This window comes from Lepisosteus oculatus, chromosome 6 (assembly GCF_040954835.1).
Source record: "Lepisosteus oculatus isolate fLepOcu1 chromosome 6, fLepOcu1.hap2, whole genome shotgun sequence".
Lineage (NCBI taxonomy): Eukaryota > Metazoa > Chordata > Actinopteri > Semionotiformes > Lepisosteidae > Lepisosteus > Lepisosteus oculatus.
Genome location: NC_090701.1, coordinates 45,686,554 through 45,708,724, shown reverse-complemented (window position 1 = coordinate 45,708,724; position 22,171 = coordinate 45,686,554). Strand labels below are relative to the sequence as shown.

The following is a 22,171-nucleotide window of genomic DNA, read 5'->3' as shown; positions in this document are numbered from 1 at the left end:
CTGTTGTGTGTTTATTACTGAAGGAATCTCTATGATCTCCTCTCTCTCACTGTGTCTCCTGTCCTGTTATGTGTTTATTGCTGTGGGGTTCTCTGTTTCCTCTTCCTTATTAAACCCAAGCTGTTTTGTAGGTGAGAATTTTTTTCTGAGTCATGACTACGTGACAATGAGTGCTTCTGAAAGGGCAGTAAAGTCTGTGAGTCAGTCCTTGTCAGAACAATAGCCTGGTTTGATAGATGGACTCCATTATTCGTTCTGTTTTATTCTAAAGCTGGATCCATTGTGGTCACTTGAGAGACAGAGGCTCACTGTCTCTGTGACACAGAAAGGAGGTTTGTGTGTTTCAGAGTGTGAGAGCAACTCACATTTTAGATGTGTTGTGACCTTGTGTTGTCTGAGGAAATGATAATTGCTGTGGGAGAATATCTAAATTTGAAGTGATGAATTTTAAAAGACACATTATGATTTAGTTGTTTTCCCCCACATTTGTCTGACTGTTCTGGTTTAGTTTGTTTACTGTTTATTTCAGAGCCATGGTACTCTGTTACTGTTGCTAATTCACAAAATCGTATGTTATTTCTAAAGCACATGAAATGAGCGTTATGTCATAGATACTACAGAGCCATTCTTAGTAAAAGAACTAAAGCAGGAGACCCAGAATATCCATGTGTATCCAGATGTAAAATGCAGTTTAAACTGAAAGAAAAGGTTAAGGATTGGGATTGTAAATGAGGATGAAATACTTCATAGCTTTTGAAAACAGAAACTGTGGGGAAGAACATGTGAAACAGAGTGAGATCAAGAAGCACATCTTTACAAAAAGGGTGGTGGGGGTGTGGAACAAGCTGCCCTGCTATGTTGTTGAAGCCGTATTAGCTACTTACAAAATACAACTGGAAAAGATCCTCCAATCAGGAAGCACTTCTTTACACAAAGATTGGTGGGAGCAGGGGACAAGTTATCCAGTGATGTTGTTGGAGCTGATATATCCTGTCTTTGTGTCAAGAAATGATGGGATGTGATTCTCAGATCAGTTAACCTTCACCAACCAAACAGGCTAGATTAGATGAATCAGTTTGGAATCTTTCTTCTATTCCTTATGTGATCCTGTTCAGATTCCCTTGCTTACATTGCCGGTAATGTCTCTTTATGCTCTTTGTTCCCTGAGGAATGAACAAACGTCCGTTTACTTCAGCGGGATCCCAATTTGAGTGCATGAACACCTGTCAGTCGACACACTTCACTGACATTGACACTGCGCAGGCATGCTCACACACTCCAACTGAGGGAGGGGCCCACAGCGAGGGGCAGAGAGGGAGGAAGGGGGCAGGAGACAGAAAAGAAGGGAGATGCAGGAATGACTGAAGCAGGGAAAAGGAGGGAGAGAAACACAGTTTGATATAGAGACGACTGGGGAAGCCTGACAGGAAAGGTATTAAAGAGACACAGTGAGAAGAAGAAAAACCACAAAGATAAAGAAGGAGAAAGAAATTGGTGAATGTTTTTACACTGCACTGAGAGAGAGGGGTTAATACAGTACAGACACACTGACTGGACACTACAGTACATTAACACTGCACTGAGAGAGAGGGGTTAATACAGTACAGACACACTGACTGGACACTCCAGTACATTAACACTGCACTGAGAGAGAGGGGTTAATACAGTCCAGACACACTGACTGGACACTCCAGTACATTAACACTGCACTGAGAGAGAGGGGTTAATACAGTCCAGACACACTGACTGGACACTCCAGTAGATTAACACTGCACTGAGAGAGAGGGGTTAATACAGTCCAGACACACTGACTGGACACTCCAGTACATTAACACTGCACTGAGAGAGAGGGGTTAATACAGTACAGACACACTGACTGGACACTCCAGTACATTAACACTGCACTGAGAGGGAGTGAATGCAGTGTTGTATGTGGGACAGAGAGTGAGAGAGAGTTCACACAGTGCTGACTGTGGGAGAGAGTAAGAGAGAGGTGGGGTAGAGAGGCAGGGGGAGGGATAAGTGGACACATATCTGCTATTGAGGGCCACAGAGGCAGCTGTTTCCTAAGAGCTAAAGACAGAGGCAAAAAGAAGGAGTCAAGGTAAGGGATTACAATATTTAACAATCCTGTTTTCCCAGAGACTGTGTAACTAAATCAATCATCTGTCTCTCTCACTCAATGTGTACTATCACTGTTCTTTTTCCTACTCAAGAACACAGAGATGCTGTCCAGACAGACTGTGCTAGAAAGAGAAACAGGGGAGAAAGGCGTAGACTGGTTTGTGTGTCACTGTGGGTCAGTGTACACAGGACTGTCTATCAGTAAGTTGTCTGTTAGTGACAGGTAGATTGTTCTTAGGTGGGTTGCATGTGCTGGGCTCAGTAGGTTGTCTATTGGTGGGTTGTGTGTTGGTGTTCAATAGGTGATCTTTAGTTGTGCTGTATGTTGGCGTTCATGCCAGGGTGTCAATACAAACTTCTCTGGTGCTGTAATAATAATAATAATAATAATAATAAAAAAATAATAATAATAATAATAATAATAAGTGCACACTGTCACATAAATACTATGTAGTATGTCTAATTTGAAGGATTTAAGTTACAATAATAGTTCAGCTGGAGAGGTATCATCAAATTTGAAATCATGCAGTTCAAGTTTGTTCTGTTGCTGCTGAGGTTACAGGCTGCTAAACCCAGAGGATCAAATAGCATCTTCTAGTTACCTCTGCAGTTCTTGAACTGCTTTGTAAATCGCTACAAATCAACCCACAGAATCACAGTGCTGAAAGCACAGGATTCCCAGACTGCAGCAAGAGGAAGAGAGACGAGGTCTGCCAGGTGAGAGGACCTTGTTCTCGTCGGTCTCTGAGACCAGGGGTAATCTGAACCTTGTTTTAGAGAGCTGACCATCTTTTATTTGAGGAAATTCCTGTTTCTTTATTATGGAATCCTGGAGCTAAAGAGTTTTATCTTTAATCACATTACCTACTGTAATGATACTGTAGATTCTCATTTGGTTTTGGGTGTCCAGGTTATAGGAAGGGAGATTTATTGCTGGCCTATATGCTGTCGATTTAGAGTGCAGTGTAGTTATCCTGTTCACTTGTTGAGGAATTTAGATTATAGGGTTAGCAGTCTTGTTTGTTTAGGTCTGTGGATTGTAGCTGTGTAAGGCTCCTTGTTCTGTACATAGAGTGACTTTAGTAGGTTATATGTGTGCAATAGATGTAGATGATTTTTTGGGGTTTGTCATTTTGTTTAGTGTCATTGTCTTGTTAATTAATAATTCATTTATTTGTACTAATCTGCCTCTGATGTACTGTATTACTATTTTCTCACATGCCACAACTCAGATCCTTCAAATTAGACATACTACTCAGCAACTCTGTGACAGTATTCACTTTAATTATTTTTATTAGTATCAGGTTCAGTTCTGGACCTGGGGTGCTATCTGTGTGGCGTTTGTATGCCCTAAATTATAAGAATTCTCCTGTCTCTGGACTGTCAGGTATTTCTGTGTACAGTTTCTATGGCCGGGCTGCGGTCAGTAAGCCTGTCCTCTCTGAACAGTCAGGTCTCTCTGTGTCCAGTTTCTGTGTCCAGGCTGTGGCCAGTAAGCCTGTGTTTCATCAGAGCCTGTTTCTCTTTGGTGTCTCTTACCCTGGTCCGATACTCCACTAGTGTGTATTGTCTTATTAGGCTCCTGAAGCATTCAAGTTTTTGTGTATGTGTGTATGCCCCGGTGGGTGAGATTGTGTTGCTGGATTTGTGATGTGGTTTGGCTGCCTTTGATTTGTGTGGTGGGCACAGAGCAGGGAGGCAGACAAGATGTAGCTGAAGTTCCATTGAGAATATTCTATATGAGACAAACATTCCCACTGCCGCCGGGACACATGGGAAGACATCCTGAAAGATGAAACAGCCAGAACTTGGACTGAAACCTCACAAGGAGTGGGGGAGAGGGAGAGTGGGAGGAGGGAGTCATTGTGCTTTTTGAATAATGAAATTTGCTGGGGTGACATGAGGGACAGGGAGGGTGGGAGAGGATGGGGGCGGGCAGAGTACATTAGTACAATTAGCTGGGGTCAGTTCTTGAAGCAGAGACATATGGAGGGAGAGAGGAGGGCTGCCATAATGGAATTAGGGAAGTCGGTGACTTTAGGGCGAGGACAGAGGAAGAGAGAGAAGTGGGAAATGTACTGTAAAGTAATTGAATTACTTGGGGTGATCAGCTTTGGGGACACATGGAGGGGGAGGATGTTGAAGAAAGACAGGCGAAAGAATGACAGAGGAGTGAAAGAAGAAGGCGACCGGGAGGAGAGGGACAGCAAAGGGGGCTGCGCTGTAATGTGATTACAGGGTCAGAGATAATGAATTCCTTCCTCCAGCGGGTCAGATCAACAGCAGGAGCACTGTCTTCAATCAACACACACTACAGTAACACACACACACTGTCTTCAATCAACACACTACAGTAACACACACACTGTCTTCAATCAACACACACTGCAGTAACACACACACACTGTCTTCATTCAACACACACTACAGTAACACACACACACTGCCTTCCATCAATACACACTACAGTAACACACACTGTCTTCATTCAACTCATACTGCAGTAACACACACACTGTCTTCAATCAACACACACTGCAGTAACAGACCCACACAGTCTTCAATCAATACACACTGCAGTAACAGATACAAACTGTTTTCAATCAACACACACTGCAGTAACACACACACTGTCTTCCATGAATACACACTACAGTAACACACACACACTGTCTTCATCAAGACATACTGCAGTAACAGACACACAATGTCTTCAATCAACACACTACAGTACCACACACAGTCTTTAATCAATACACACTGCAGTAACAGATACAAACTGTCTTCAATCAACACAAACTGCAGTAACACACACACAGTCATCAATCAATACACACTACAGTAACACACACACTGTCTTCAATCAACACATACTGCAGTAACACACACACTGTCTTAAATCAACACACAGGGCATTGCTCAGAAAAGTATGAATGTTACCCCTGCGTCCTGGCCAAATGTTCCTATTGGCTTTTATCAATCATGGCCTCCGCATAATCCCCATCTGCAAATTGGCTTCATTATTCTGTTCTCCACTGAGAGCTGGTGTGTGGTGAGAGTACTGGTGCACTATGGCTGCTGTCACATCATCCAGGTGGGGCTGCATATTGGTGGTGGTGGAGGGGATCCCCATTACCTGTAAAGCGCTTTGAGTGGAGTGTCCAGAAAAGCGCTATATAAGTGTAAAGAATTACTTGTTATTATTATTATTAATTATGATTATCAACACATACTGTCTTCAATCAACACACACTGCAGTACCACACACACTGGATTCAATCAACACACACTGTAATAACACACACACCATTAAAACACACATATCAAGGTACAACACATACTGCAGCATACACACAGACCCACTGACATACAGTATAGACAGCTACTGCGGCACTCCGACTAGCCCACTGTTGTAAAGACTGACACACTGGCACTCTGACTGACCCACTGATATCAAGACTGACACGATGGCTCTCTGAATGACAAGGCACTGTGCCCAGAGAAGAGCCCCCTCAGCCAGCCGGTGCTTGAACCACACTGACATCAACATCCTCCAGACAGCACAAAACTGAGTCAACCAAACCACAGCACAAGCTGAGCAACACTACCCCACTCACATCTTCTGCCAGCAGGGAGAAGCAGAAACTGCCCTGCTGCGCTGCAAGACATTCAGTGTGTCTGTACTCTATTGAGCCCTCTCTCTTTGTTCCATGTCCATTGTTTCACAGAGTCAACAAATCAATCCCACAGTGGTGAAGAAGAAGACGAAACTACTATTGTTAACTGAGGACCTCTTGCTTGGCTGCTGACCTTGAAAGATTAAAAGAGAGAAAGAAATGTATTAATGGTAGATGAAAAGGGAAGAGAGATGGGTTAGTTAAAAGGATAGTGTGTCTGCTGTATCACATATGAAACTAGCATATGGTGGACAGAACCTGTTTCAGTGCACCTTCTTACCATAGCAGCCAATCAATCAATCAATCAATCAATCAATCAATCGGCACTGACTTACACCTGTACTGCTGGGCTCCGAAGGATCAGAGCACCAGAGGGCCAACTCAACTCCCGCGTTCCCAAGCACTGAGACTGGACATCCGGTCTGCAGGAATGAGGAATCCCCGGTCGGCACCTGGAGCGCCAGGGGTCCGCATGCAGCCCCGGAGAGAGGCGTGGGGATGGGCCGGGCTCCGTCCGCACAGCCTGCTGTCCGTCTGCCTGTCCGTCTGCGCTGCCCGGTGCCTGTCAGAGGCGGCCCCCACTGTCCCGACGACGCCCCCTGTGGCCGACGAGGGCACAGCACTGGTGGTGAGTCTCCGAGAAGTGGGAGGCAGGGAGCCTCTCGCCCATACTGTCCCAACACACTCAGGGGTGTCGCCATCAGTCAGAATAAGCACCCTGGCCATTTAACCACACTGAAATCCATCGTGAATAGCTGTTTAAGATTTCCTGAGCACCTGTTCATCCCAGCAAGGGGCAGTGAAGGCGTTTTGGTGAATTAAGAGATTAATGAAGAGACTTAGACTGCAACAAAGGTTTAATTTATTGTAAACCTACATACCTCAGTGTGTGGATATGATTGTCTCACTGTCTGTCTGAAACAATCAGGGCTTCTGGAAATCAGGTAGCAACATCAATTTAACAAAACGTAATGTTCATTTTTTAACTCCAGGTTGAGGGGATTTACTAAATCTGTCTGATCTTGTTGTCACCACTCAATTTGGAGGTCATGGGACGAAAACAGCCAGCTGTGTGGCTCTCTGTACTCCTTTGTCTCTCTATTTGCTCAGCTTCCTCAGGGATGCTCTCCTGTGTGTTAATTGACTGATGGCTCTGCCCCTCCTTGCACAGGATTGGCTGACGCTTTATGGATACCTCCCGCCCCCGGACCCTGCTACTGGCCACCTGCAGACCTGGGAAGCTGTCACTCAAGCAGTCAAAGCCATGCAGCGATTTGCAGGCCTTCCAGAGACTGGGGTGATAGGTAGGAGTGCAACAAAACTACAGCCCCCATCAGGCACTGCTGCCGTGTGGCTCCTACAGGAACCTGATTGTGCAAGGATACCATGTGTACACTAGTGACCTGGAGCTGCCCCATGCAGTTATGAGTCTGTACACACTGTGCCGTGTGAAAAGTGCTGTGTTTTAGAAACGATCACACAGTATCTTTTTGTCTTTTCAATATTAATTTAAGAATGTAGAGCATCTTCCTGAAAACCTGTATCATTCGAAGAGTATCGTTTTTGTATCCACCGTAATGATGAAATAATAATAAGAAGAAGAACGAGAAGAAGGAGAGTTATATTCTGTATAATGCCTTCAAAATCAATCCTCTCAAAATTCTTTGCAACACAAAAATAGCACATTCACAATTCATTATAAAATAAGTACATAAGACAAGTTACAGACGGGATATGTCAATTGGGCCCCCTCTCATCTGTTTGGTAGTTAATTGGTCTAATCAAGCAGTTTGTTAAAGTCCAAAGCATCAGATCAAACTCTATGGTTGGGAAGCTTGTTCCATACTCCCACATCCTTTTGTGAAAAGTGTCTCTTTTTCTAAGTTGTAAATATATGTCGATGTTATTTGCACCTGTGTCCTCTGGTCTGTGTTTCTCTCTTGATACCTAAGAAATCTGTTGACTTTGTTGACTTTGTCAATGCTATGGAGGATTTTAAATGAGTTATCTCTCCTCATAGTCTTCTTTGTTCATAACTCAGAGGGGGCTTGATACATGTTTTCCAGAACAATATTTTACATAAACATATTTTAGAATCAATGTTTGTAAGGGGGCTCTGTAGCTGATTCTCTGTCTTTATATCCTTTCTTTTGTCTATAAGTCTGATCCCACCACAGATCTGTCACAATCTCTCCAGTTCTCCTGTCCTTCTCTCTGACTCGCAGATGAAGAAACATTAACCCTGATGAGCACCCCTCGCTGTTCTCTTCCTGATGACCAAGGGGAGCCCCAGCCAACCCCTCAATCTTCCACTTTCTCCCAACATGCGCAACAGCACCCTCAAAGACAGAGGAGAGACACTGCAGAATGGACAAAGTCACACAAGAACATATCCTGGAGGTACTGTGTACTTTCTCTCTCAGTACAGTGTTAATGTACTGGAGTGTCCAGTCAGTGTGTCTGTACTGTATTAACCCCTCTCTCTCAGTGCAGTGTTAATGTACTGCAGTGTCCAGTCAGTGTGTCTATACTTACCTCTCTCTTTCTCAGGGTGCGATCATACCCTTCCCACTCTTCCCTGTCCCGTGAGATGATTCGCTCTCTGCTGTTCTATGCCCTGAGGGTGTGGGCTGAGCCAACCCCACTGGAGTTCCATGAGGTTTGATTCATTATATTATACTCATGCTTTTTTTCAGCCAGTGTTAATGAAATATCAGCAAACATCATGGATGATATCTGGACTTATTTTTAATTTATCATTTAACATATAAACTGTCAATAGATTAGAATGTGCAGTATTTGGAGTAGAGTCAGTAGCAGTAATAGACAAAGTAATAAAAGTAGTTCTTGTAACAGTATCACAAAGAAATCAGTAGCAGCAGTGCCAGCAGTAGTAGTTTCAGATGCTGTAGAAGTAACATCAATGTAATCGAGTATTATATAGTACCAATAGTCTTGCTTTCTGTTAATGAGGTGGGTGTGACTGGGGAGGCGGAGCTCCAGGTGGACTTCCTGCAGGGTTCCCATGGAGACAGCTTCCCATTTGATGGGCCAGGGGGAGCAGTTGGCCACGCCTTCTTCCCCTCTGACCCCCAGAGGGCGGGGACAGTGCACCTAGACTCTCAGGAGGACTGGACCTTCAGAGCTTCAGGTACAAGCAAACAGCACTGCCCCGCAACAGAGACTGGTGGAGCACAGCACAGTGCTGTACACCTCTGTAGGATATAATCCTGTGCCTCATCTCCTGTCCAGGTGACAGAGGACCTTTGCACTGCCGGCTGCTGCTTCTCTTCTGTGCTGTTGTTAAACACAGTTCTCTTTTGTTATCAATTATTGCTTTTTTCATGATCATCGTCGTCAGTATCTTGTTTTTGTTTGCATACTTTTATTTTCTTTCTGTGGTCCTTTTGGAAGAGGTCAGCTTTTTCTACATTGTTATTTTGTGTGGCTGCATCCTGACTTGGCCATCTGGGACCTCTCTTCATCATCATCATCATCATCATCAGAAGTAAAAAATGTATAGTTTAATTCTGGTACTCTCCTGCCTAGCTCAGTACAATACTGTCTGAGGAGAAACACAGCAGAGATCAGTCAATACTTCCTGAACAGGTGTAATACAAACATACACCGACCCTGTAATACTTGGCGACACTGCAATAATCCTGTAGCATGATGCAAGACACCCTGATACTGGTAAGTCCAGAAAGCCACTCTCTGATAGACCAGAGAAATATGAGACAGTGCAGAAGACTAAGCTACAGATGCTGTCACCTAGAAGGCAGATCAAAACTTACACAAGCAGAAAGTCCCCACAGTCCTCTCCAGCATACCGCTTTCAGTGCTGCACCTGCAAAACAAAGGATTGTTAGGTGGCAGCTGTGTTGCATTAGATGTTACCATTTAATCAGTTTTTGTCTTTGTTTAATGTTCATTTTTTTGAAAATATAACAGATTTTATAATTTATATACACATACAACATGTTACCAAGTTAAGAATTCCATTAAGTGATATCCACAATTATCCATTCATCAACTATTACCACAGTTCTTGCAGGCTGCCTTCATCTAGATGCAATTATTTTCACCACTGTTTTGCAAGTGATAATTACATTTCTATTATGTATTTTTTTAATTCATGATAAAAACATTATTTAAAAAACATTAAAGGCGCATACCTTTACAACAGTGGTATTTACAGCAAATTGCAATATAAACAATTTAAATATATTGTTGTAAATATAGTGCAGACGTCTAGAAATGAGCACTTGTATCAGCTACATTGCAACACAATACACAAAGTCATTCAAATCATTACACAAAACATTTATTGTAATCTGACTTCCTGTTTTGTATGTTATTTACTTTTTAATATGTTATGCTTTTAAAGACACTATGAATAACATTTTTAAAATTAAAAATAAAATGATCTTTTTTTTCTAATTGCTATTTACACACAATTACTTTTAATTATATCAATACTACATGCAGGGCGTAGTTAAAAAAACAATAATTCTATTATTGTTGTATCGTATCGTAACATATCTCATTTGGAGTTGTGGTGGCAATGTGGTAACCACCTCCTGCCTCAACGATGTAATCATTGTAATTGTTTGTCACTAGTATATATACAGTATAATAAGTGCAGGAAAACACTTATGGGTCAATAAACATTGCGTACAGATTTGTCTGACAACCACACAAGGATGCGGTACTTTAAGGATTCACCGCACCACCTGGCAGTTTTACAGAATAGTGTAGTCCGGCATCAGATTATCAGATCATTATCAAAATTAAAAAGCGATGCCTCACTTGTGTCTGTGACACTGTGGTGCTTGTGGCGGTATACCTACCGACACCTCACGCGTTCTCGGTAGCTCACACAGTGCAAAACATTGCAATGCAGAGGAACAACATTTAGCTACAGTTTGTTTCCCCAGAATCTCAGGGGACTGACCTGTTCACCGTGGCGGTGCATGAGTTTGGCCACGCTCTTGGGCTCTCCCATTCGTCTGCACGCCGGTCAATCATGCGGCCATACTACCAAGGCCCGGTTGGTGACCCACTGCAATATCAGTTGAGCCCGGAGGACAGAAGAGAAATCTTAAGGCTATATGGTAAATCAAATCATATAATGAATACATTATATACAGTGCAGTGAACTCTGGACATAGTGGACACATACCACCAGTGCACACTGGACATGGGGAACACATACTGTCTGTAAAGACAGAGTAGAGATTTTTATTATTAATTAAGCTGTTGCATTTGTCCAAAGTGGGTTACATTTGTAGCCATTCAGACCTTGGGGAATCTTACTGAGGAAAACTCACTTAGATACTCTTGGGGTACAGGGACAGTAACCCAATTGGAATTCCATCCCCCAACGTAGCCATCAGAAGACCGGAGCCCTTCCTAGTATTCCACTCTGCTGGAATAGAGTGGCTCCAGTCATGGAAAGCACATTCACCCCAGGGGACAGTCATCTGTCTGCATCTAGGCTAACACCACACATTCTTAACCTCTTTTTGCGCACCCTATCTCTGTACACAGAAACTGACTGAAAGACATTACAGAGAGTGCAGCGATGGCACACAAAGTACCCATGTCTCTTCCATCATGGTAATGCCATGTGCTCTCTGTGTGCCTTAGGAAAGAGGGAGCATCTCCTGAGCTCAGAGTCTCCCAGTCTGGTGATCCCAACAGCCCTGACCCGCCCACCTCTCCATCGGCACACAGCCAGGTAATAATTGTTTCCATGATTCCCTGCTTTCAACCCCTCCTCCCCTAAACCGCTCATAAGATCACAAGAACGTTGCTGTAAGAGAAGCGGGCATCCAAAAATCTCATCCACCGATAACTTGAAAGAAGCCAGGGTATCGGCTCCGGCAATATGGCTGAGAAATATGTTCCACACTGCATCAGGTTCTCTTGCAATCTTCTCCGTTCAAGACTAAAGAGATTCAGTTCCTTCAGCAAGTCAGTGTAGGACAGTCCCTCAAAACTAAAGAGATTAAGTTCCTTCAGCTTGTCAGTGTGGGACACTCCCTTAAGACTAAAGAGTTCAGTTACTTCATACTACCAGTATATTGTGCCTTAAGTTCTGAAGTGTATCTGTTTGACTTCTATGGACTCTCTGGACAAATTCCAGAGCAGTAATATAAAACCTATTAAGTGATTTGCAAAATTGTACACAATATATTAAACGAGGCCTTACTAGTGCCCTACACAATATTAATAAAACATCCTCATCTACAAGGACATCAAACATCTTTTTCAACTGCTTCCCTGCATTATGTTGAAGATGTAAATGATGAGTCAACATAAACACCTGAGTCTTTTTCTCATATGTAGCCTCTTCTAGCTCAGCATTTACCATTTTGCAAGTATAGGTCAAGCTATGTTGTATCTAGTTACATGTATGGTAATACAGCTATCTTAATTATATTGGAATGTGGTTAAATTGCACAGAGCTTGATCAAAGTCAGTTTTTCCCCCTAAAACATTTGTCTGGACAATTTTCGGACTTATTCGTATCTGACCATTGTAAGCAACACGTACACATTTGTATTGAACACATAATAGTATTTACTGTACTTTAGGTGGGTCGCTGCGTCAGCATGCGTAGGCTGCAAAGGAACAAGTAATAGGTTTATTCCACACCTATGACACACCTGAAGAAGGCTCCATGGCAGAAACGTTGTGTTTTCTTATTTTTTTTCAACATGGAATAAACCTATTACTTGTTCCTTTACATTATTATATGAATGTGCTGCATTAGACATTAACACTAAAACAATGTCAAGTACAATTTTTCAAGTTATAGGCTAGATATCTCCCTCATACTCCAGACTTCTGCTTTATCAGATACCCCTTCTTCTCTATTGTCCATTTTAAAAAGTTTTTTTTTTGTATTCTGCACTTGTCTACCGTAACCATCTTCTGCCAGGTCTTTTTGTATTCTTGCATTGTATCTAATTCTTTGTGAAATTCTTTGGCTGTGTCCTCAGTGCGTGGCAATCCTTGTGTTTTTAACTTTTCTGTAACGATGACTCGTTTACTCACTATACCCATATCTCCTGCTCCCTAACAAAGTCCTTCTTCATTATTTTCTATCCTTGCTGCCTGTTCTCTATTAGTTGTAACCTATTCCCTGGTAAATGATCTCTATGAACTATTCCATACTATCACGCACTAGTCCCTGTTCCCTATTATCTGCTAGTGCCTCCTCATTCCCTACTAGTTGGTCCATATTAACTCCTCACTGTCGATGTTGTAATACAGCTGCACTTCACATCTCTGCCTCTAGGGGGCTGTGGACCAGCAGTATTCTATGTGTCTTCCAGTGTATCTTTTCCCCAGAGATCTTATTCAGGTCGTGATCAAGACCCCTAGAGGAGCTGCAGGGAGCTCTTGTCCAGCCCAAGTTTCTGTTCCCTACTCTGTAATGGCTGTGCCTTATTCCCAGAGCCTCTACAGTTTCTCTCACCCCCATGTCTGAGTCTAGTTGATGAGTGTGCCTGTGCGGTACTGCGGAGTTAACCCTTTCCTTCTCTCTCAAGACCCCCTGGTCCTCTGCCGGATCGCTGCTCCTCCGAATTTGATGCTGTAGCCAGCATCCGTGGAGAAACGTTCTTCTTCAAAGGTGGGTGCAATCCACTCAAAGCTCTTCACAGGTAATGAGGACTCCCCACCTCCAATGTAGCCCCCACCTGGATGATGCACCAGTCTGCTCACCTCACATTAACTATCAGAGGGGAGGAGAGAAGAGTGCTGAAGCCAGTACATAGATGGGTATTATTAGGAGGCCATGATTGGAAAGGCCAATGAAAGATTTGGCCAGGATACTGGGGTAACACCCCTACTCTTTGTTTTAATGACCACAGAGAATCAGGACCTCGATTTTACATCTCATCCGAAGGACGGCGCCTTTTTACAGTGTAGTGTCCCTGTCACTATACTGGGGCATTAGGATCCACACAAACCACAGGGTGAGCGCCCCCTGCTGGTCCCACTAACACCTCTTCCAGCAGCAGCCTTAGCTTTCCCAGGAGGTCTGCCATCCAGGTAGTAGCCAGTCTCAATCCAGTTGTGTGTAGGAGCTCCCTCTGTGTCAAACTGTAACACGTCGCAGTTCTGTATTATGTTGGCATGTGTCACAAACTGAACTTCAGGCTATGAATAAGCAAATGATTATTTAATGTGAATAAAAGGACATTATGTGCTATCAGGGAAATTCAGATGACAGGCATGGGAATCTGACATCAGTGCATCCAATGCTGAAGACTAGAATTCCCCTAAAACATTTTCTGTGACGGTGGCATTTTCCAATTTATAGGTACTGCATAGTCCTACACCTGCAAGCCTGTGCAAACTGTGGACTGTGCATCAAGAAGGAGATCAAGACACCATACTGTTATGCATTTGTATTGTTTATGCACTTTCTGCTCCCTAGTGCAACGTGGTTATCTTAACGAAGCTGCACCCACTGTTGTTGGGTTATTACAAAGAAAGAGATGTAGTTCTGAGGACTTCATTCAAGAGAGGAGAAAATGGTGATGCCACATTAACTTCCTGCATCATGCGTGCTTGGTATTACTACATGTTCAAATGCTTAGAGCTGGTATACAACACAGACTACTCCTTGGAATTTGAAGAATTCATAGTAGTCGTTCATGAAAATGACTCCCCACCAGATGCAAAACAGACACCACTCTCCTATAGCGGTAGCATTCGTGGTGTTTAAAATAAAAGGTGGGGAGGAGGTCAGACTTTAATCTCAGTCACTTCTGCTTACCTTCGTATAAATTTCCCACATCTTGGATCGCAGCATCGTTCCTCACCGCTCCTCCAGGAATCCAGGTCTCCGTGTTTAGTCCCGTGGGTGCTGCCTCTGTGAAGTTAAGGGTTTAGATTCGATCCACTTGGGCCAATCTAATTTAAAGACATTCCCCGTTTTCTTCCATTAGAGATTCCGCTTCTACTCTCCCAGCTGGACAATCGCTACCCTCCGGAGCAAACGCAAACATTCTTTCTCTAATCGATTTAGAAACGCTACCGTCAAACTTGTCGGTTCCCAATATGCCAGCCGAACCTTCATTCATTTGCTATCTTCAGTGTTCGGAGCTTGAGGATTCTGCTGCCACACTATGGGCTCTCTCATTACCGTCAGGAATTTTGACAAGCAGGTTGTTGTTCGCCTCAGCCAGGTGGGTTACCCCAATAAAGCTCACTGTTCGAATCACGCCTTTTCTCCGTCTTCATTAGGATTTGTCCGAACGAATGAACTCTAGCTTCTTTTAAAGGGAAGGAAAAACAATTGCCACCTTTGAACCTTGGGAAATGCGATAACTGTAACCGTGCACCACCATGCAGATGATAAAACAAAAATGAAATCCCGTGGGGCTGATCCTTTTCGAGTGCTTCAGGAAAACCGCAACGCCGAACAGCAGAAAGAAGAAACAGAATGGGTCACACCCGAAGAGCATTTCTCCTCTGAGAGCCGGGAAAGTAAATTTGCCACTTTTCTGTGCTCTCTTCAGGGCGCTATTTCTGGCGAGTGAGTCAGGGGGGGCACCTGCTCTCTCTGCGGCCGGTTCTGCTGCAGAGGTTCTGGAGGGGGCTGCCGGCCGGACTGGAGTCGGTGCGTGCCGTGCTCGAGAGAGCCAGCGACCACAGCATCATCTTCATCGCGGGTGAGGCTGAGGGCAAGGGTCCCTCCATGTCACTCTGTCACTGCGTCTGCTGTGCTGTGGAAAAGTCATTTTTAATATGTTGTTGCTTCAATCAACATCAGTGCAGTCTTACTTGACTGTAATACAGTCAGTGTGTCTGTACTATATTGACCCCTCTCTCTCAGTGCAGTGTTAATGTACTGGAGTGTCCAGTCAGTGTGTCTGTACTATATTGACCCCTCTCTCTCAGTGCAGTGTTAATGTACTGGAGTGTCCAGTCAGTGTGTCTGTGCTGTATTAACCCCTCTCTCTCAGTGCAGTGTTAATGTACTGGAGTGTCCAGTCAGTGTGTCTGTACTGTATTAACCCCTCTCTCCCAGTGCAGTGTTAATGTACTGTATTAACCCCTCTCTCTCAGTGCAGTGTTAATGTACTGGAGTGTCCAGTCAGTGTGTCTGTACTGTATTAACCCCTCTCTCTCAGTGCAGTGTTAATGTACTGTAGTGTCCAGTCAGTGTGTCTGTACTGTATTAACCCCTCTCTCTCAGTGCAGTGTTAATGTACTGGAGTGTCCAGTCAGTGTGTCTGTACTGTATTAACCCCTCTCTCCCAGTGCAGTGTTAATGTACTGTATTAACCCCTCTCTCTCAGTGCAGTGTTAATGTACTGGAGTGTCCAGTCAGTGTGTCTGTACTGTATTAACCCCTCTCTCTCAGTGCAGTGTTAATGTACTGGAGTGTCCAGTCAGTGTGTCTGGACTGTATTAACCCCTCTCTCTCAGTGCAGTGTTAATGTACTGTAGTGTCCAGTCAGTGTGTCTATACTGTATTAACCCCTCTCTCTCAGTGTAGTGTTAATGTACTGGAGTGTCCAGTCAGTGTGTCTGTACTGTATTAACCCCTCTCTCTCAGTGCAGTGTTAATGTACTGTAGTATCCAGTCAGTGTGTCTGTATTGTGTGTGTGTAACAGACTGTATTAACCCCTCTCTCTCAGTGCAGTGTTAATGTACTGTAGTATCCAGTCTGTTTGTAATAATTCCCTCTTTGTTTATTTCTCCTAGGGTCTCAATACTGGCTGTTTAAGGACCTCTCTCTGATCGAGGGGTTTCCCAGGCCCTTGTCTGAGCTCAGCGTGCAGGGAGATTTGCAGTGGGACCCCCAGGCTGGCAGGGTGGTGTGGGGGGAGTGGGAAGAAGCCATGGGAGACCCCTCCTGGAAAGAGCTAATCGAGGGAGGTGTCGATGGAATTACCACGGACGGAGACGGTGAGAGACAGAGAGGGAGCAGGGCAGAGGTCAGAGGTATATGGGAACTTCTAACAGATCCCCCATAACCGGTGGCATAGCAACAAGGATTAGCCAGAGCAACAAATAACAAAGTGGAGTCCAAGACCTGCACTGCTCCCCCAATGAGTGACCACAGTGACATCAAGAAGAGACATACTGCCCCTCCAATAAGAGACCACTGTGACGTCAGGAAAAGATGCACTGTTCTATTAATCAAGTTTTTCTTGGACAAACAGAAATTGGTATATATGTAAAATGAATCATTTACACAGGTTACCACAAATGAGAAAATGCATATCAAATGGATTACTTCGTTTTCCTCATCGTCATAAGGATGTGAGGGAAACAGTGGATATTGTGAGGAATTATACTTCCTATACTATAAGATGGACCAAAGGAGACACTTCTCTACACAAGGAGAGGTGGTGGTCCGGACCACAGACATACTGTAGAAGCTGGACCCTAAGCTACTAGTTTTCAAACAAGCACATTAGCACGTTTCCAACTTTTCATGTCCTTATGTTGTACAAGAACAAGACAAGACAGTTTCAGGAGGGAAGACCAAGAGAAGTTAGGGAAAGAGGCTTATCGAGAGCTGAGGGAGATATGTTGGGTGTGATTTCAAATCTTTATGTACAGTATGTGTTACTTTTGAAGTGCTCTAGTCTGTCGATCGTGTTTGTCTGCATTAAGTCCTGTCTCTCCCTTTCTCTTAGGCTACACCTACGTGTTCAAGGGTCACCTCTATTGGAGGTTCCCCTCTCCAGGCTCCTACCCTGAGCCTGGCTACCCAAGATCAACAGCCTATGATTGGCTGGACTGTCCGGATCCTTCCCTGACCCAGCCTTCTATAGGCCCCTCCTCTCTGGCGCCCCCCAGGGGAAGGCAGGAGTATCGTGAGTGCCTACGGTCACTTGGCTGTCCCTGCATTACCAAGTCCAGGGGGAGCACTGTGACTGCCCACCTGGGATTGTCTTCCCTGGGACTGTTGATTATGGCCTTAGTGCCTCTCTGACAGGAAGGCCATGTTGGAAGACCATACCTTTCTGAGACACAAAGACCAAATAGGAAGTCTATGGCATTCTGAGACAGGAAGTCCATGTTGGAGGATGGTGCCATTATGAGACAGGAAGACTGTGTTTGATGATTGTGCCATTCTGAGACAGGAAGACCATGGTGGGTGTCTGTGCATTTTCTCAGACAGGAAGAGTGTGCCATTCTGAGACTGGAAGACTGTGTTTGAGGACTCTGTCATTCTGAGACTTGAAGACTGCATTTGAGGATGGTACTATAATGAAAACAGTAATATTGAGAGACACAGGCAGGGTTCTGTGGTGTTGCAGGACTGCATGGCAACAGAGAAAGAGACAGAGTAGTAAACGTTCCAATACTGTTACGTAAATCTCAATAAACTGCAGTGCAACCCAAATCCAGTGTAAATAAATACAGAGAGAGGAGACAAATAGGGCTAGAAGGAAAGTCCTGTGTACACTGTTTCTGGTTTTAACCTGAAGAAGCCTCAATTTAAATGTTATGGTTACTATAGCATTTGCTGTATGGTCTGCCTTGCTGTGAACGTCGCTGTGCTGTTAATGTCGTAAATATCGTACATGTGTAAAAGCTTTTCTCAGCGAGGTCTTTAACAGATCAGGGCACAGGTACAATCTAACCAGGGGATGTGAAATAAAGCAATGTTACAACCGATTCAGGGTTTCCTAATGATTTAAATTCTTCATAGACAGTCAAGCAAGACTGCAGAGATGGTTTCTGGAACTTCACCCACAAAAGCCTAAAAGACCTGGACCTACAGTATACTGGATGTGAAGACATCCACCTCGGGGCACTTTGATGCTTAGAAATGGACTTTTCCTCGTCTTATTTACAGGTGGTTAACCAAACTTTCAGCTCCCCCTGAGGACAGGGGACTACCTACTGACTGGAAAATGACTAAACATAAGCATGTAAAGAAATAGTAAACCAGTCAATTGTACCAAAATAGGAGTATTTGTAAGTGCTGAAGAAGCTGAAAAGGGAAATTCATAAAGGTGTAGATAAGACTCAGGAACTGGACAACACATCACACATCACATTGTAATTGTATAGTGTGCTATAGGCATTACTGACACAAAATACCAAACACTGAGCTTGAAGAAGCTACTGTATGTATATAAAAGACACACGTTAAACAAGTAGAATTAAGGAATGTTAAAATTGTATAATGCTCTAGGAGGACCTGATTTAGAATATTCAACAAAAATTATGAATGCTCTGGAATCAGTCCAGAGAAGAGCTGTCAGATACATTCTGGATCCTGAGAGAATGAACTACACTGACAGGCAGAAGGAACTGAATCTCTTCAGTCTTCAGGGAATGAACTTTACTAACAAAAGAAACTGAATTGCGTTAATCCTGAAGAGAGAAGACTACAAGAGGATAAAAGTATTTACAATGCTAAAAGACTGATAAAGTCATCCCATTGGATTTCTTCAGTATGAACAGTGAAACACATCCCAGAGGACATCAAGTGGAAACTACATGTAAGTGCATTTAAAACTGAGAACAGGAGGAACATCTTTACACAAAGGGCCGTGGGAGTGTAGAACAAGTTACCCACCCATGTTGATGAAGCCAGTACCTTAGCTTCCTTCAAGAAATCAAAGTTACAGCAAACAAGATAGACATGGTCTAATGATCCCTCTTGTTTGTAACAATTCTTATGTTCTGAGAAGCACTTCTGTATGCATGTTAACTTGAATTCTCCAGGGCATTTATACACATGCCAAAAATGCTGTGCTAAAGTAAAATTAGATTAAAAAAAACATGTGTTTTTGTGTTAGGTGTATTAAGTTACCTTGACATGGTTGTATATTAGGTAAATACTTTTAAAATCACGTTTAGCATACTATAGTGAGTTTGCTGCCTTTGCAAAAATGCCAATTACTCTTATATTCCAGCCTTAAAATGTGGCCCCCAACCCAATAAGAAAAATATTAAAATTTAGGCAACTTTTTGAGTACCTCACAGATCTGTGAAAATACAGTAACGCTGGATGTAATAAAAGCCTTATTTTCTTTTATTCCTGTGTTTATTCCCCCTTGTGGTCAGAGTGGAGTTCAGCCAGGACACAGCAGTTAACACACCTACTGTCAGTGGGATCTTTACTGACCAAATAACCTCAGTCTGAGGTCACATCTAAAGGAGTACACAGCTTATAGCACACTATCCCTGGCATTACAGAATGGAAATTCTCATGATGACTGTAGATCACCACCTACTTGCCCAGCAGCACAACTGACATCAGCAACCTCGTTTTCACCCGGAGTACGGACCAGGAACAACATGGCATCTCTGTTGTCCTAGAACTACTGCTGCTTCTGCCACTCCCAATGTGGTACTGATCAGGCCCAGCCAGTCCTCTGCGTTTTACTGGGATAGGAACTGCACATTGCTTTTTGCTTAAGTAAGAATTTTCTTTGATTTTTCTTTAGAGCATTACATAAACTAGAAAGTAAACCAGACAGATCACCACCACCCAAAATGTCATAATGGTCTTCCTGTGTTTCTGAACACCACTGCGGGATCCTGGGAGGTCAACGACTTGAGCAGGGGGACCCGCAAACACTGGCGAAGCCAGAGCCCAGGAGAAGCAGACAGGGGATTCATCACAATCATGTTTGTTTTTATGTTTTCATGAAGTCTGTTCGAATTCTTACCTGTTTTTCACGTCAGGCTGTGACACTGCAGTGAATGACAGAGTGCAATATGGATTCCCTGAAAGGGAGAATTCATATTGTGGATTAAAACAAGGATATATGGAACACAACCAAGCATACCAGGGGTATTCAATCTTTTAGTACGTGTGAACATGTAACAAAGAACAGAGCAGCTCATGACTCGTGTCCTGGGCAGGATACAGAGATGTAGACTCTTTTGTGTGGAGTTTGCATGCTCATCCATCCATGTTCTAACCACTTTATCCAGTACAGGGTTGTGGAGGAGCCAGAACCTAGCCCAGCAGGCAACAGGTGCAAGACAAGACACATACATTTGTCAGACTCGCCTTCTTTTCAAGGGTTCCAACTTGTCAGGACCTCACAGGCTGAAGCAGGGCTTGGCAAGCCCTGCATCAGCCTTCCTTACAGTAATACAGCGAGCTGTGGGCTGGACAGATGACTGATCAACGTGGTCCTGGAACTGTCACGCTTCCCTATAAGACATAGGATCCATGGTAGAAATATCAACCTGCTGCATAAGCATCTACATCAGCTCCTGCATGAACCAGAGAGGGCAGCATGGTGGAGCAGTGGTCAGGGGGCTATAACTGGAAGGGTGGGGGTTCCACTCTCTGCTGGGCCACTGCTGTCTTCACCTGAACTAAAAATACACAGCTTTTCAAGTAAATGGAATGTTGCTCTGGAAAAATTTTGGGCAAATAAAAATATATTGTTACAACCCGGGGACGGCTATAATATTGAAAAAACAATGGGTTTCATCTGAGGAGGGGGGAGGTGGACTGAGAAACCAATAAACACAAATCATGAAAGAGGATTTCCTGGTTTATTCTACTTCATTAACTTCTTGATAAATCATTTGAAGTTTCCAACACAGGATAAAGATGGGAGTGAAACTGAGAGGAGACACCATTATACTTCACTTCCTCTACACTTATGCATAGGACAGGACCTTGCCCTGATCGGTCTTGGAGATCAGATTCCAGCTAAGTAATCTGAACCTTGTTATAGGGAGCTTGGCGACCCATTTGTGGCAAGGAAATTCTGCTTTCCTTTATTGTTGAATCCCCAGGCTAAAGGCGTTCTCTCCTAGTCGGTTGTTTTTTTTTAGAATAGAGATAGATTCCCATTCACTTTCGGGCATCCAGGTTAAAGGAAGGGAGATTTAGTACTAGATCATGTGTTTTTTGTTTAGGTTGCAGGGGACATCCCTTGTTGGCTTGTCAAGGTATTGTATAGTGTCTCAGGTTACAGGGCTAGCATTCAGTTCCTGGGTGTGTAGAACATAGGCCTGTGACACACAAATATTTTTGTATATAGTGCAACTAATGTTTTGTGTGATTCGGTATTTAAAATTTGTTACAATTTTATCTGTTTAGTGAAGCCTTTTCGTTACTCTTTCACCAGATGTGTGACAGAACATAAAAAAAACTTACCACTTGAGGTCATTTCCTGTCCTGCTACTTTGTGACAACACAAGAAATACACACCTGCACTGCTGAGCTCACCTGCTCAGTTCTGTGCCACATGTTGAGCTGCAGGGGTGTAACTTACTTTTGATGGCTGCGTCTGGACAGAAAAGCAGTCCTTCTCTGGTCCTGCACAGCTGCAGTCCAGCAGGGTTTAGGGTTCCCCCTAAACTGTGACCCTAAAGTCACAAAATGGGCCTTCTTAAGCACCAT

General features: G+C 43.6%; 1 protein-coding gene across 2 annotated transcripts; it reads left to right on the top strand.

Annotated features, from left to right (window-relative positions):
• Positions 1-1,369: 1,369 nt before the first annotated feature.
• Positions 1,370-19,834, top strand: mmp17b (matrix metallopeptidase 17b). 2 transcript variants are annotated; one of them, XM_069191482.1, is made up of 12 exons: positions 1,370-2,104; positions 6,160-6,429; positions 6,973-7,105; positions 8,027-8,201; positions 8,352-8,460; positions 8,775-8,952; positions 10,739-10,915; positions 11,451-11,541; positions 13,361-13,443; positions 15,341-15,493; positions 16,534-16,737; positions 17,475-19,834. In XM_069191482.1, the coding sequence occupies exons 2-12, from the start codon at positions 6,232-6,234 to the stop codon at positions 17,771-17,773; spliced, it is 1,800 nt and encodes a 599-aa protein (XP_069047583.1). In that variant the 5' UTR covers positions 1,370-2,104; positions 6,160-6,231; the 3' UTR covers positions 17,774-19,834. The 2 variants fall into 2 exon arrangements, with proteins under 2 accessions (XP_069047583.1, XP_069047582.1); XM_069191481.1 differs by having other exon boundaries at positions 5,853-6,429.
• Positions 19,835-22,171: the final 2,337 nt, after the last annotated feature.

Bases quoted from the DNA above. Each gene is read 5' to 3' on its own strand.
- mmp17b (XM_069191481.1), top strand. From the start codon at position 6,046: ATGGTGGACAGAACCTGTTTCAGTGCACCTTCTTACCATAGCAGCCAA. The intron at 11,542-13,360 runs GTAATAATTGTT...TTCTCTCTCAAG, and splicing joins CTCCATCGGCACACAGCCAG to ACCCCCTGGTCCTCTGCCGG. The intron at 16,738-17,474 runs GTGAGAGACAGA...CCTTTCTCTTAG, and splicing joins AATTACCACGGACGGAGACG to GCTACACCTACGTGTTCAAG.